This window comes from Crassostrea angulata, unplaced genomic scaffold, assembly GCF_025612915.1.
Source record: "Crassostrea angulata isolate pt1a10 unplaced genomic scaffold, ASM2561291v2 HiC_scaffold_52, whole genome shotgun sequence".
Lineage (NCBI taxonomy): Eukaryota > Metazoa > Mollusca > Bivalvia > Ostreida > Ostreidae > Magallana > Magallana angulata.
This window is the reverse complement of record NW_026441607.1, coordinates 89661-101842: the sequence shown is the minus strand read 5'-3', so window position 1 is coordinate 101842 and position 12182 is coordinate 89661. Positions and strand designations below refer to the sequence as shown.

At 36.3% G+C, this 12182-nt stretch overlaps 1 protein-coding gene across 6 annotated transcripts in view; it reads right to left on the bottom strand.

Moving 5' to 3' along the window:
• LOC128168801 (synaptotagmin-7-like) overlaps window positions 1-12182 on the bottom strand; it is an 83794-nt gene that overhangs the window by 5360 nt on the left and 66252 nt on the right. For 5 of the 6 annotated variants that reach the window (XM_052834966.1, XM_052834964.1, XM_052834965.1 and 2 more), the window contains one exon: window positions 11322-11481. In XM_052834966.1, coding sequence (XP_052690926.1) covers window positions 11322-11481 — 160 coding nt within the window. Of the gene's footprint in view, window positions 1-7858; window positions 8139-11321; window positions 11482-12182 lie in introns of those variants that run through there. The other variant, XM_052834968.1, reaches the window with a different exon arrangement.

Sequence of the window (12182 nt, the reverse complement as noted above, 5' to 3'; positions counted from 1 at the left end):
AAACCTACGGAAATCGGTAAACACAATGTATTTTTCATCTTCAATCGAAGTGATGTTTTCTGATGACTTTGTAAATATCACAAGCAGAGCTATAATAATTGAATATTGATCGTGAACTTTTCAGAAGTCGGGAGAAAATAATGTAAAATTTAATTACGGCGTGCCCGACATGTTTACACGGCACGCAAATTGACAGCTTTTGTTAAAGCATATCGACGAGAGTACAACACACAAAACATGTCGATTGCCAAAAATCTAGATTTTTATCTTATCTAACCTTCAAATGTCGCTCGATACCTATTTGATAATCAAAATATTTCTCAAGGAAATTATCCTTGATATAGAAACATTAGAATGAAGTAAAAACTAACTTTAATATCGCCCAGCATGCAATGTTATGGTTTATTACGAGTTAACGATGTTACATGTAAGTTGGTTTTTTTTTTTTTTTTTTTTTTTTTTTTTTTTTTTTTTTGCCTACTTTAGTTTACGCCATGATAGTTAACCGAATTGCTCGCATACTTCAGAATGGCATCCAGCTAACACTGATAATGACTAAAAGAGCTAACGCCTACTTTTCAATTGTTTGATATGTTTCTGATAGATGGTAATCTCCGATAAAATGAATTTATTAATATAAACATCAATATTGTAATTTTTTTTTATCAAAAACAGATCAAGGGTATTGATTTTCTCGCCTTTTCAACGTTTCACCGTAAGTTTGTAAATACAAAAGTACTAAGTCTAGTAAAACAAAGCAAAGTCTACCGGATTCCGAAGTCCGCCAATAAACACACAATACTTAATTGGCGGTACAATATAAATGTATTGTTTGCTAGCCTTCGGAGTGTTAAACAAAACAAAAACCAATAACAAAACATCGAACAGTAATCTTGTGTTTGCGACGGGGTTGTCCCAATATTTATACATATTTGAATATTTAATACATCTTGCCAATAAATCTAATGAACGAGTTTTGTACCGATTTTCATTATCGTCTGCCGACAAGTAATCCATCTAAATTTCAGTTATACAACTTATGAATGTTTGCCTCTAGTAATTAACGAGGCATTAAATGATTTTTTTTCATCGTTTAGAAGTCCCGCCGCTTAAAAATTCTCCGAATTTTGTCGATTAATGGAATAATGTGAGTTATGGCGGTTATAACACTTCGGCAAGCTATACGGCGAGCGGAGCTGTAACAGGCCTTGAACGTCATATAATTGGATGACTCCAATAAACTGAGGCTTAGATGACTAGGTTAGTGCGTCAAGAATCGAATTCGATTCGCGAATCTCTACCTCCAAAAAAACTCTTTCAATTTCCAATAAATTGATCTGCAAGTCTGTAGGATTAAACTCTTTCATGCGCAAAGTAGATTACCAAAAAACAGAACGTGGGATAAATTAATTTTCTTATGCTTAAAAGGGATCATACTTCTTGCTGCCTTGCAACTTTTGATCCGTCATTTAGCAGATGAATGGCTGCGCTATATTGAGAAACGGCCGAAAAGGAGGGGATAGCTTTTTTTTTAACTAATATGTAATATCTTTCTTATAATGGTCTACTCAGCCGGTTGAGTCACTGTTCCAAATTTTAGATATTAATAAAAAAATATGTATACAATATCGTGTACTTAATACATGTTTTTAAAAATCAATGCAGTATTGTTTGTTTATTGATATTAATATAATCAATTCATAGACAAATATACTGTAAACAACTAATAAACATGGGACAATCTTTTTTTTCCAATTCTAATCACAAAATGTGGGGAAATATGTTATAAGACCAGGAAGAAGTCGTCCCTATTTTTTAAAAATTTAATTCTTTTAAAACTAATCAAAAAATAATCGATAACTGCTTTCTTTATTTGATAGTTTTATTTTGTTCTTGATTGAATATAAGGAAAAAAATAATATTTCGAGGAAATACATAACCACAGTTTATGTTATCAACACAACAATTTCAGCTGTCCCCTCTCCCCCCTTTCCCTCTAAGCGTTAATGAAAAACAAACGGCTTGCTGAACAAACTAATTCCCCACAAATCATATCTCCGGCACTAGCGGGGGGTGAGCTCCATTGATCGAGGACCCTAGTCGCAATATTCCCGCCAATCTCATCGGTTCAGAACAAACAAAAGGCATTTCACGGCGTATACTACAGTAGAACAATTCATTTCCATTCCCCTTTCCCAGCTAAAGTATTGACTAGATTGTTGAGCAAACACTTGAACCTTTCCTGCTAGCGAAAAAACTATCGTTTTTTCTTCATGTTTTAAGAACAAAAGGGGCTTTTGAGTGTTGGTACACATTGCTTGATTCTGTAGTAGAGATAAATCACAAACGGTCGGGGTATTGGGGAAAACGTTACATTTGGGGGGGGGGGGGGGCGCGATGCGATATAATCCTACATGTTGATGTATCTCTGCTTTATAATTCTAGCCGTTTTAATAAAATGCAGCATGAATACATGTAGCATGGGTCTGTAAATTATTGACTCCGTATCAAAGAATAAACGACATCAAAACAATAGAAAAATATATTGATCATATCGTTAAACTATATGTAGCCCGTTGAAAAACTAGTTCACTACAAAAAGTGTTATTTTTCTACAAAATCGTGGGCGAGTTGTTTCCTTATCAAGAGAAATGAATGTGTTGCACCAAATGTGTTGGAATCACAAATTATCCCACTTTTTCACCTTTGTTTCACTAATATAATTCATACTGATTTAATCTGAAATGTGATCTGAAACATGATAGCATCGATAATATGCCACGAAAGTTTACAACTGACTTACTGTAAAAAAAAAAATTGTGTAAATATTGCCCTATACCTAGTTTGGCATATAAATGTTCACGCATTAAGGTTTCAAATATGACATTAGTATAGTCTATATTCTAGTTCCGGCAAAGGTTAAATTAAATGTAGAAAAAAATCGACGAGCAACATTGCAAAATTCATCTTATGCATATACTACATGTATATACATGTATATCTAGTACCTTAACGCCTAAAAATACAGTCCTAAGATAAATTTAAAAAGTTTGTGCTTATAATTATATCTTAAAGCTTGACTTGAAGAAAATTGTTTTAATTATACAAACATATCGGTTTGCCAGACAAGAGGCTACTTGAGCTTTATCTCAAGGAAAGTTCCTCCCTTTGCGGCGAGGGTCTAAGCTGTAGCAATTGCAAAACAATTCCTCAAACGCAAGCTCAATAACCTACGCCAATGTAAAGCTTTATTGAAAACCCTAGCTGTCACCATACAATGTTGGCTAAGAGAAGAAAGCTGGCTCTCGGTCTATTACGATATTCAGCTGTGGCAGAAAAGCAGTGACAACAATTGCTGTATCGCTCGCCTTGTATGTGAATAGATCATTTTCTTCTTTTTTCATTAGAAACCCTCCCCATTGACTATTTAATTTAAGAGAACACACTAAGAGGCTTCCATTAAAGTCCCAAATCGGTCCGATCAGCTCTTGCTATGATGTATTGAAATGCGTATCTTAGACTCCATGCAAGATCATTGCGAAAGTCACGAAGAAATAGCGCATCCAGAAAACCAATGCCGTCAATAATAATGGCTAATTTGGAGCAACACGCTATCCATTAGCCACCCTGAAATGGAGGAACATATTGATTCCTTCAGCTGCGTAGCCAGCGATTGTAAGAAAGTAACTCCATTCATTGTACTTTAATTACCGAAAGTCGGGGGTTTTCATGACATACGAGCAAGACAATAGAATTTCAGGTTCTTCTAGGTCATCTAAACGTTCTAAGCTATTTGCCGGTCAGAATCTTTTTATAAGCGAAAGTCGTCCAGACTGCTCAAGAGGTAGACAATTTTCGGGTATATATAATACGCTTGAATATATGCAACAATGTATTAATTACCACAAAAAACACCAGATTTTTTTTTATAGCTGAATATAACAAGATTGAAGAAAGACAATAAAGTTCGGATACATCTAGGTCCTTTGAACGCTTGAAGCCAATTGTCTGCCAAAATACTTTTCTGTAACCTAATGCATACTAAACAGTCTATACGGAAAATCTACAGAGATTATTAGAGTTTTACTTGTAGCTGAATGATGGAGAAAACGGTCTCTATATGCAGACAGCAGTCACTCTCTTTTTGATGGCGAATTTGACGAGATGAATATGTAAGTTGACTCGTCCTAGACTGGAATTTCTTCGGTGAAATACATCAATTACGTAAAATGCCTGTCCCGTGAGAACCATAAACAGTGCAATCTTGTTTCTATTCAATACATGCTGCATGAATCGTAAACATTCAGAACAAGCCTTTACTTTGAAAAAAGGCCTTACTATTACCCAAAAGATTTACTGAGCCATTCACTATCTAACTATAAAACAAATTGCGCCGCACGTTGCACTGTTTTGACGTGATGATTCATTTAGCATATCAACTTAGTCTCTGGATGGAAAATCAAGCGTAAGAATGGCCGATATATTTATATACATGTATCTAATCTACCGAGTATCATTCACTTTATTTCTTAAGAAAACTGATTGTAATTCACAACGCTGTTGATACTGACAGGACTAAAATCTACACGATCCAGCTCAAACCAGTTTATAGATCGGTCGAAATCTTCAACAAGAAAAATCAAGAACCCCACGAAATAGTCATGATGATGTAAGACTCAAATTCCCAAATGTTTCCATTATCCAACATACTGATGAATATTCACATAAATTTAATTACTTTTAGTTATTCTTTACAATCAATTCATTAATCTGTGTCTAAAAACATATGTAAATTAAACAGTCGATAAGAAAGCATTTTATTGTTTAAATAAAGACATATACATTTGTGCATTGCATGAATACCAACATGTAGGTAATTAACCCTCTATCGAGCAAAATTCATTTCGTCATCGATATCGGGTCTACCAACGTGTATGCATGTTTAAAAATCTATAAAACGGACCTTTCTCATTTTAGCTATATTATTACTAGCACATCCTGTCATACAACACGGGCACCTGTTGGCGATGACAGCTCATTAAACGTCAATAAGCACAACAGTTGGACACAGTTATGTAACATTGAACGTATGACGAAAGCTGAAAACATACCGTCTTATTGCATCAGTATAAAAGTACATAAAATACAGAAACAATTCAAGAATTCTTATTTCAATGTCTCTCATTGTTAAGCCACGTTTTTTTTGACAATCAGGAAGAAGTGCGTTTCGGACGTGATCGAAAATCACAGTCCTAATATGATCTGAGGATGAGGTGGCCAAAAATTACACACACATAATTATATGTGTCATGGCATTGGTATTTTTCAAAAGTATACAAAATAATGCCAGGGAAAATCTGAATTTATTCTTCTACACAACACAACAAAGATAAATATTGTCCACAGGGAGAACGATGTTTGGTACACTTGTACCTATAAGCATTCGAGGCAGCCACTGAGGGTGCACGTCTGTCCGCTACAGAGCCAAACTGTCGCATTGGATTTTCATAAACCAGTTCATGTATTCACTCAGGCTGTTTCGGTGTACTTTATTTCATCTGAATACATAATGAAACAGCTGTTGTTGAACGCATAAAACAAAACTCCCCCGATTTATTTTGAGCGAACAATATCCTTGTGTGACCTGATCAACGCTGTTCTCTCTGACCTAGTATTATTTATGTCCAAAACGATACAGATCTCTATCTCTCTCATCTTATTAATTTATTCTCTCTCTCTCTCCCCTCTCTCTCTCTCTCTCTCTCTCTCTCTCTCTCTCTCTCTCTCTCCACACATACCCCTACCCCTCTGATCTCGTTTGTGACCTTTTAAATAATTAACTTATAACGCTTAGCTGTGTCTTTTTATCTCTGTGACCTTTTGACCTTACCTTTTACCTTGTCCTTAAGGTAACTCTAAGACATCTTAGTGACCTTACCTTTGGCGTATTCATTGCTTCAGTTTTATTCACGATCACTTTCTCTTCATCCTCCTCCTCAACACAAAATCCAAAACAACACGACCCCATTTCCAAAATTGTCTGCAATCCGATGCAACACTAGCTATCGTCAAATAATGTAGACCTGCATTGGCCGTAATTACCTCCACAGAAATACATGTTTCGGCCTTCAGTTTATATTGATAATATAGACAGGATTTCTCTATCCGATTCTTAGTAAAACTACATTTAAACTTCCATGGATTTCATTTCTAAGCCTCTAGTTTATTTTTACATCTTTTCATCCCGTAGAACTCTGGCACAATGATGCAGTCACAGTAATATGGTCGCCAGGCCTGTTTGTGTTTAGGGATAATACGATTATAATTTTCTCTCTAGGCACGGGTGACTGTTCCTTTTTTTACATCCAATTTTTTGAAAATTGAATGAACAATTTACATTCGGCTAGCGCTACTTTTCTTATTCAAATTCACAATCTGTCGTTGGAGACATATATTGAACAGTATCTAATTAAAATCAAAATCTAAACCCCAGATGGTAATTAGATATTGCATAATTTATCCGAAATTCACAAGTTCTTGGCAAGTTGCGGCACCGGTCTCGAATATCCTTTTCAATAATTAACATATCTGTACACTTTAATCTCTACATCGGCATATCGAAATCTCCCGCAACAGGTGTTCGGATATGTCAACGAACACCGATAGTCCAAAAATGGTCAAAGGTCCACGTATCCAAAAAGACTGGGGACGATAGCCTACGGCCATGTATCGACACTTAACACAATTGATAATTAGATTCAAACCTGTCCCCTGGTGACTCGGGGCGGCGACGGATAAAACTGCTGATCAGGCAGCTGTAGACCCTACCGAGTGGTAATAACTTCGCATTTACATATCTCATATAGGTAACATGTGGGGACGTCCCATCTCTGTCGGAGATAGGCTTGAGACGACGTCACTCGGGAGCGTTTGCCCCTTAATGTATCAGCGCACGTCAAAAAGAGCAGTCACGCAGGACTTGCTTCGGTTAAGCTCTCTTTACTTTATAATTTTTTTTTAATATAGAGGGCCTATTGTACAGATCCACTTTGATAATTAAATGTCGCCATCTAGCGTGCCTTACATTATTAACAAAATACGTGAATTTAATTCCAGATAATTGCTGAAAATACAGAGGATCCATGCATGTATTAAATCAGCGCTGATTGCTATGACGTCATGCACGAAAGTACACTCAACTTCCATAAGCAATGTTAAAGAGCGAAACAGCTTGTCGCGAGAGGGTGCTATATAGGGAAAAAATGATCATTACACGAATAAATATAAAGGTTGTTTCTAGTTATAAAATATTTGACATCAATAATTCGTCCAACTGTTAGAGGTGTACAATGTTGTCTTTTCCCCTCACTGTGATATGAACTATATACGACTTGAATATATCGATCCGGGGGCTATTTACGGAGAGAACATTTGAAGGGACCGAATAGGGCGAATAGATTAGTTTTGTGCATATTGTCAGAGGTACATGTAACATCTGAGGGTCTTGTTTAGACGAGATCGTTACAAATCTGTTTTATTTCACGACAATAGACTTATTTTCCTCATGAATAGGGCGCAAAAGAGATCACTGCGCTTAATATTATGTATACTTACGTAGGATTCAAAATAAATCTATAAACCTTATCTCTCTCTCTCTCTCCCCTCTCTCTCTCTCTCTCTCTCTCTCTCTGGGACCGCTTTCCTTGGACACTATCGGCACCACCAAACAGAACCACATAGACACCACTGAACCACTGAAGAAACTAGTCTGTCTATCTGATTATTGCCCTCCCTCTCTCTCTCTGTCTCTCTCTCTGTCTCTCTCGTTCTCTCTATCTCTCTCTCTCAGACCGCTTACCTTAGACATGATGATTACAAACAGCTTAACCACCACTTTCGGCACCACCAAACAGAACCACTTAGAAACCACCGATCCACTGAAGAAACTAGTGATAGCCGTGCATGCACCAATAGTGGTAAAAACACCAGCTCCGAAAAAAATATTCAACGGTCTGTCTGAGAGAACCAACACGGCCACAGAAAACAACAGAGGCCTGAGTGATGAAACAGGGACCATAAAACTCTGTAGAGATATCCTGTTGAACGTCTAGGCAAAATGATCTGCCCACACCGAAAATAAATAAGCAGATAGTGCGATCCGGGCCGTAAATATTGACACCAGAAACTCATCTCCTGCCAGTTTTTCCGCTCCATCCCTACCCGTTCTATCCTTGTTCTGTCTAATAGCATGATACCCACAAATTGGACAGATAATTCGACGAGCAGATGATAAACGCTAAAAAATGTGGCGGACGGAGATCAAATCTACCGGTAGTTACGACATTTTATCCCTTTATCTGCATTTAATGCCAGTTTTTTTACTAACCTGCCCGCTGACATTCTGCGACTCCATTGTCAGATAATACTTCTGCAGGATTTATCGTAGGTTTCATTCAGGAAAACGGTCGGAAATTAGAAAGTTCACATTTATTGCTAGACTTTGCGGAGTTTTTTACGACAAGGTGCAAGCTGAAGATTAACGATTAATGTACAAACCTAGTTAGTACGGGGGTGAATCTCCTTTTATACATGTATGCTATCAAAAGCTTTGTAGAACTAGAAAAGGTCCATGCACTCAAATCTCGACTTTTGATGGATATTTGAACTCTAAAGGAAACCACTTCCCGTGATTTTTTCTATTTTTCAAATAAATAAATTTAATACAGAATCCCCTTTGGTATTCTCTGCCTTTCCAAAGCTACTTAAATGCTCACTCCGAATGCTTTAATTAAATCGTTTTAGATTCTGGCGCCCAAAGAGTCTTTCCAGGTGTGTCTAACTACAATGATGGAAGCCCCCCAAACAGTGGTGAAGTTAATCTCGGTTAACACAATTGATTTCAGTTTTAGAGGAAATGTTATTTGACCAAATGTGTTTGGTAGAATGCATGTCCTATGCAAATGATACATTAGCAATTCATCAAGGTTCTGAATCAATATCCAGCGGGTCTAGGGAAAAGAACGTCATATAGGATTTCAGCCACAAAGTAGTTGCATAATAGCTGAGAGAGAGAGAGAGAGAGAGAGAGAGAGAGAGAGAGAGAGAGAGAGAGAGCTTTAGCTTTTAATCTGAGGTAATCTTTTTAAAACTAAACAATGCTGGAGATGTAAAATGCATGCAATTACACGAATACATTCTTTGAGACAGCTTCTAATCAAAATACATATGGCGTGAATTTAGAAGATTTTCCGTGTAACTAATGTAACCAGCTGGTCCTGGTCCACAAATCAAACAAAAGCCATCGTCACAGCAACATCAAAGACCCAGAAGTCCCCAAACGCAACAGGGAAATGGGACGCTTTAATCTCTTTCAACGAGGAGTTTGGAATAACATCCGTATAAACGCGGAAATGTTCACCTTGAAATATCAAGTGAGAGATAGGGACCAATTACACCTGAGTTCAAATCCTAATGTATGTTTTAAGTACGTGTGTAACCTACATATCGGCACAGACATCTAAAATTATCACGACTCAAGTAACGTGGGTTATAAAAAATTGAAAGGGATTATAAATAGAATTCAGCGCAGTAAAAATCGCAGGATTTGCGTAAAAGTGATTCTAATATTTATAGATAAATAATATTCATAAACTAAATGCTTAGTCTCCTAATGTATTATATGCAGATACTGAAGTACTGTGTCATTAAATAACCATCAACTTGTACATGTAATTGTTGGAGGCATATTTGTCATTTAGACCATTTAAGAGTTACAATTCGAATATTTCACAACAATAGATTCAAATATTTGACCAAGTTAACTTTAAATTATCAAAAATCATCAATCTACTTACAAGGGAATATCAGAAAAAATAAACTAACTTTGCTAAAAGCGTCATCTAACGTACATTTGTATCTCTTCGTGGTACATAACAGTATGACCAATTTCACTTCCAACTGAATGGTTTGGATGACCGTGGTCATTTTTGAGGACTATATAGATCATAAATATACAGAGTAAATGGTATCCTATATTCTGAGACACACTGTACAGGAGTTCTGTATAAGGATATATAAAAATGCTCAAATCTTTAAAAAAAAAGATATGTAAGACATTTTTCTTTACCGTACTAAAGCTAATAGTTAATAGCTTTAAAATGAAATCTAGAAATATAAAGAAAGTTAAGAACAAAGCTACCCTGCAGTTTTTGTAGCAAAGGAGTCACGTTTTTAGATAGATTAACTCACACATATAATCACTTCTCAGTTTGTCGTGGAAATGATAAACAGTCATGTAAAAAAGAAAAGGGCGATCATGACCAAGAATAAAATAACTTCGTGAAGATAGCATTGATTACAAATTGGATAAATGTTAACAGATCTTGATTCTTCTCATTCGATGTCCTGTAAATCGTGACAAGTCGAAGGAATCTGACATGTTTTCTAATGAATTCTTAGACGTCATACGATCCCAGGACACGCATATTGTGTCCTACGTCACACTAATGCTGTAATTATATTATTGGTCAAAAAATATACGCAAAGATGAGGGGTGATGAACTTAAGAATGCTTCTTTTTTCCCTGTCCTGGTTTAGATCACAATACAATGTCATTTTAAAAAATTTAGATTACTGAGAATAAAAATTTGTCAGGTACAAATTTTGATTCTCAATAATCTAAGTTTTTGTAAAGGACAATAATATATCTGTAACAAACTGCATCGTCCGTTGGTCTGACGCAAGTCTCAGGTACTTTTTGTACAAACGCTGTATACTATACTTTATTTATATTGAACTGCTATCATTCTTTCACATTTTTGATTCGATGTTTGTCCCCGATTTATTCAGCATGCATGTTACTTTGTTTGACATTTGACGATCTCTAGACATCAATCCGGGATATTGTTCGCGAAGATTACCGAATAATAATATTTAAGCTACTGATTACAAGCACCTCGCATCTCAGATAACTTTTAAATGAATATAAAGAAACCAACGCAAATAAACGAGAAGTTTCATACGATATAAATCTAACATACCAAAACCAGTTGTTTTTAAGACATGTATGCGTTAAGATATTTTGCAGCCCTGATACTTAAGCCAAAACTTATAGACAAGAGCGATGCCTTGTCCGTCCTCCATGATAAAAATAAAAGACAAAGATATAGAAGACAGTGTCATGTTGTAAATTTTGAATTTACCGGGTGGCAGTAAATACAAAATTTACAACATGACAACAGAATCAATTCGATAATTTTTCTCATGTAGCTTAATATTTTAGTACACATGTACATGCAACAGTATTAAATGCGTGAACTTACCCTGTGTGTGGGGGTGCCGCCCATCGCTTGGTAGTTCCCGTGGCCCCCCGCACCCGCTCCATTCCTGACCCCAAGGCTCTCGTGGAGCGAGGTGTGTGCGTTAGGGGACGGTTGGACTTGCTCAGTGACAACTGGACTGCGGCTGGCCGGACGTTCGAACCTAAAAAACGACAGAAGAATTCCAAAACATGAGGAGCACACTGGACAGTTTTCATTCTCCATCAGCCGTATACTAGCCATCCTGAACGGTCTCGATTTAAACAAATAAGCTCCTTTGAATACAGTTTTTTAATTCGAGTATATTCCAACACAATTCATACATAGTTTAAAGTACAGACGTAAGATTGTTATTTTCATTTATAACAAGTGACGTTACTTTCAATAATCCAACTTTACTTTTTTGAAATTACAAAACTTCCTTTTCCGGTTACACAAACAAGTTGAAGAACACTTAGTCTATAAATCCCTTGTAGAACAAAATAAATCTCAAGGTTACTGGAAAAACTTCATCGACTTATTTTATACGCACAAAGCCTCTATAGCCCATACATGTACAAGCTTCATACACATCCCGGGCCTATTACATCTAAAGCATCTATCCTATCGCCGATTAACGATTGTATTCGGCAAAACCATCCCCAAGTCGCACGCTCAAGACATCAATATGATTATTTAAGCACAATTAAAACAAAAATTGTCCATTTCCCCCACAGGAGCAGCAAAAAATAAAAATTATTCTCCAAGTAATCTTTTCCGATGAATTACAATAGCACAGGCATCGGATAGCAATGATAATCCATTATCGGAAGCTCAAATCTTGCTCTTCATCAGAATGATTTTTTTATATATATGTAAGCAGGC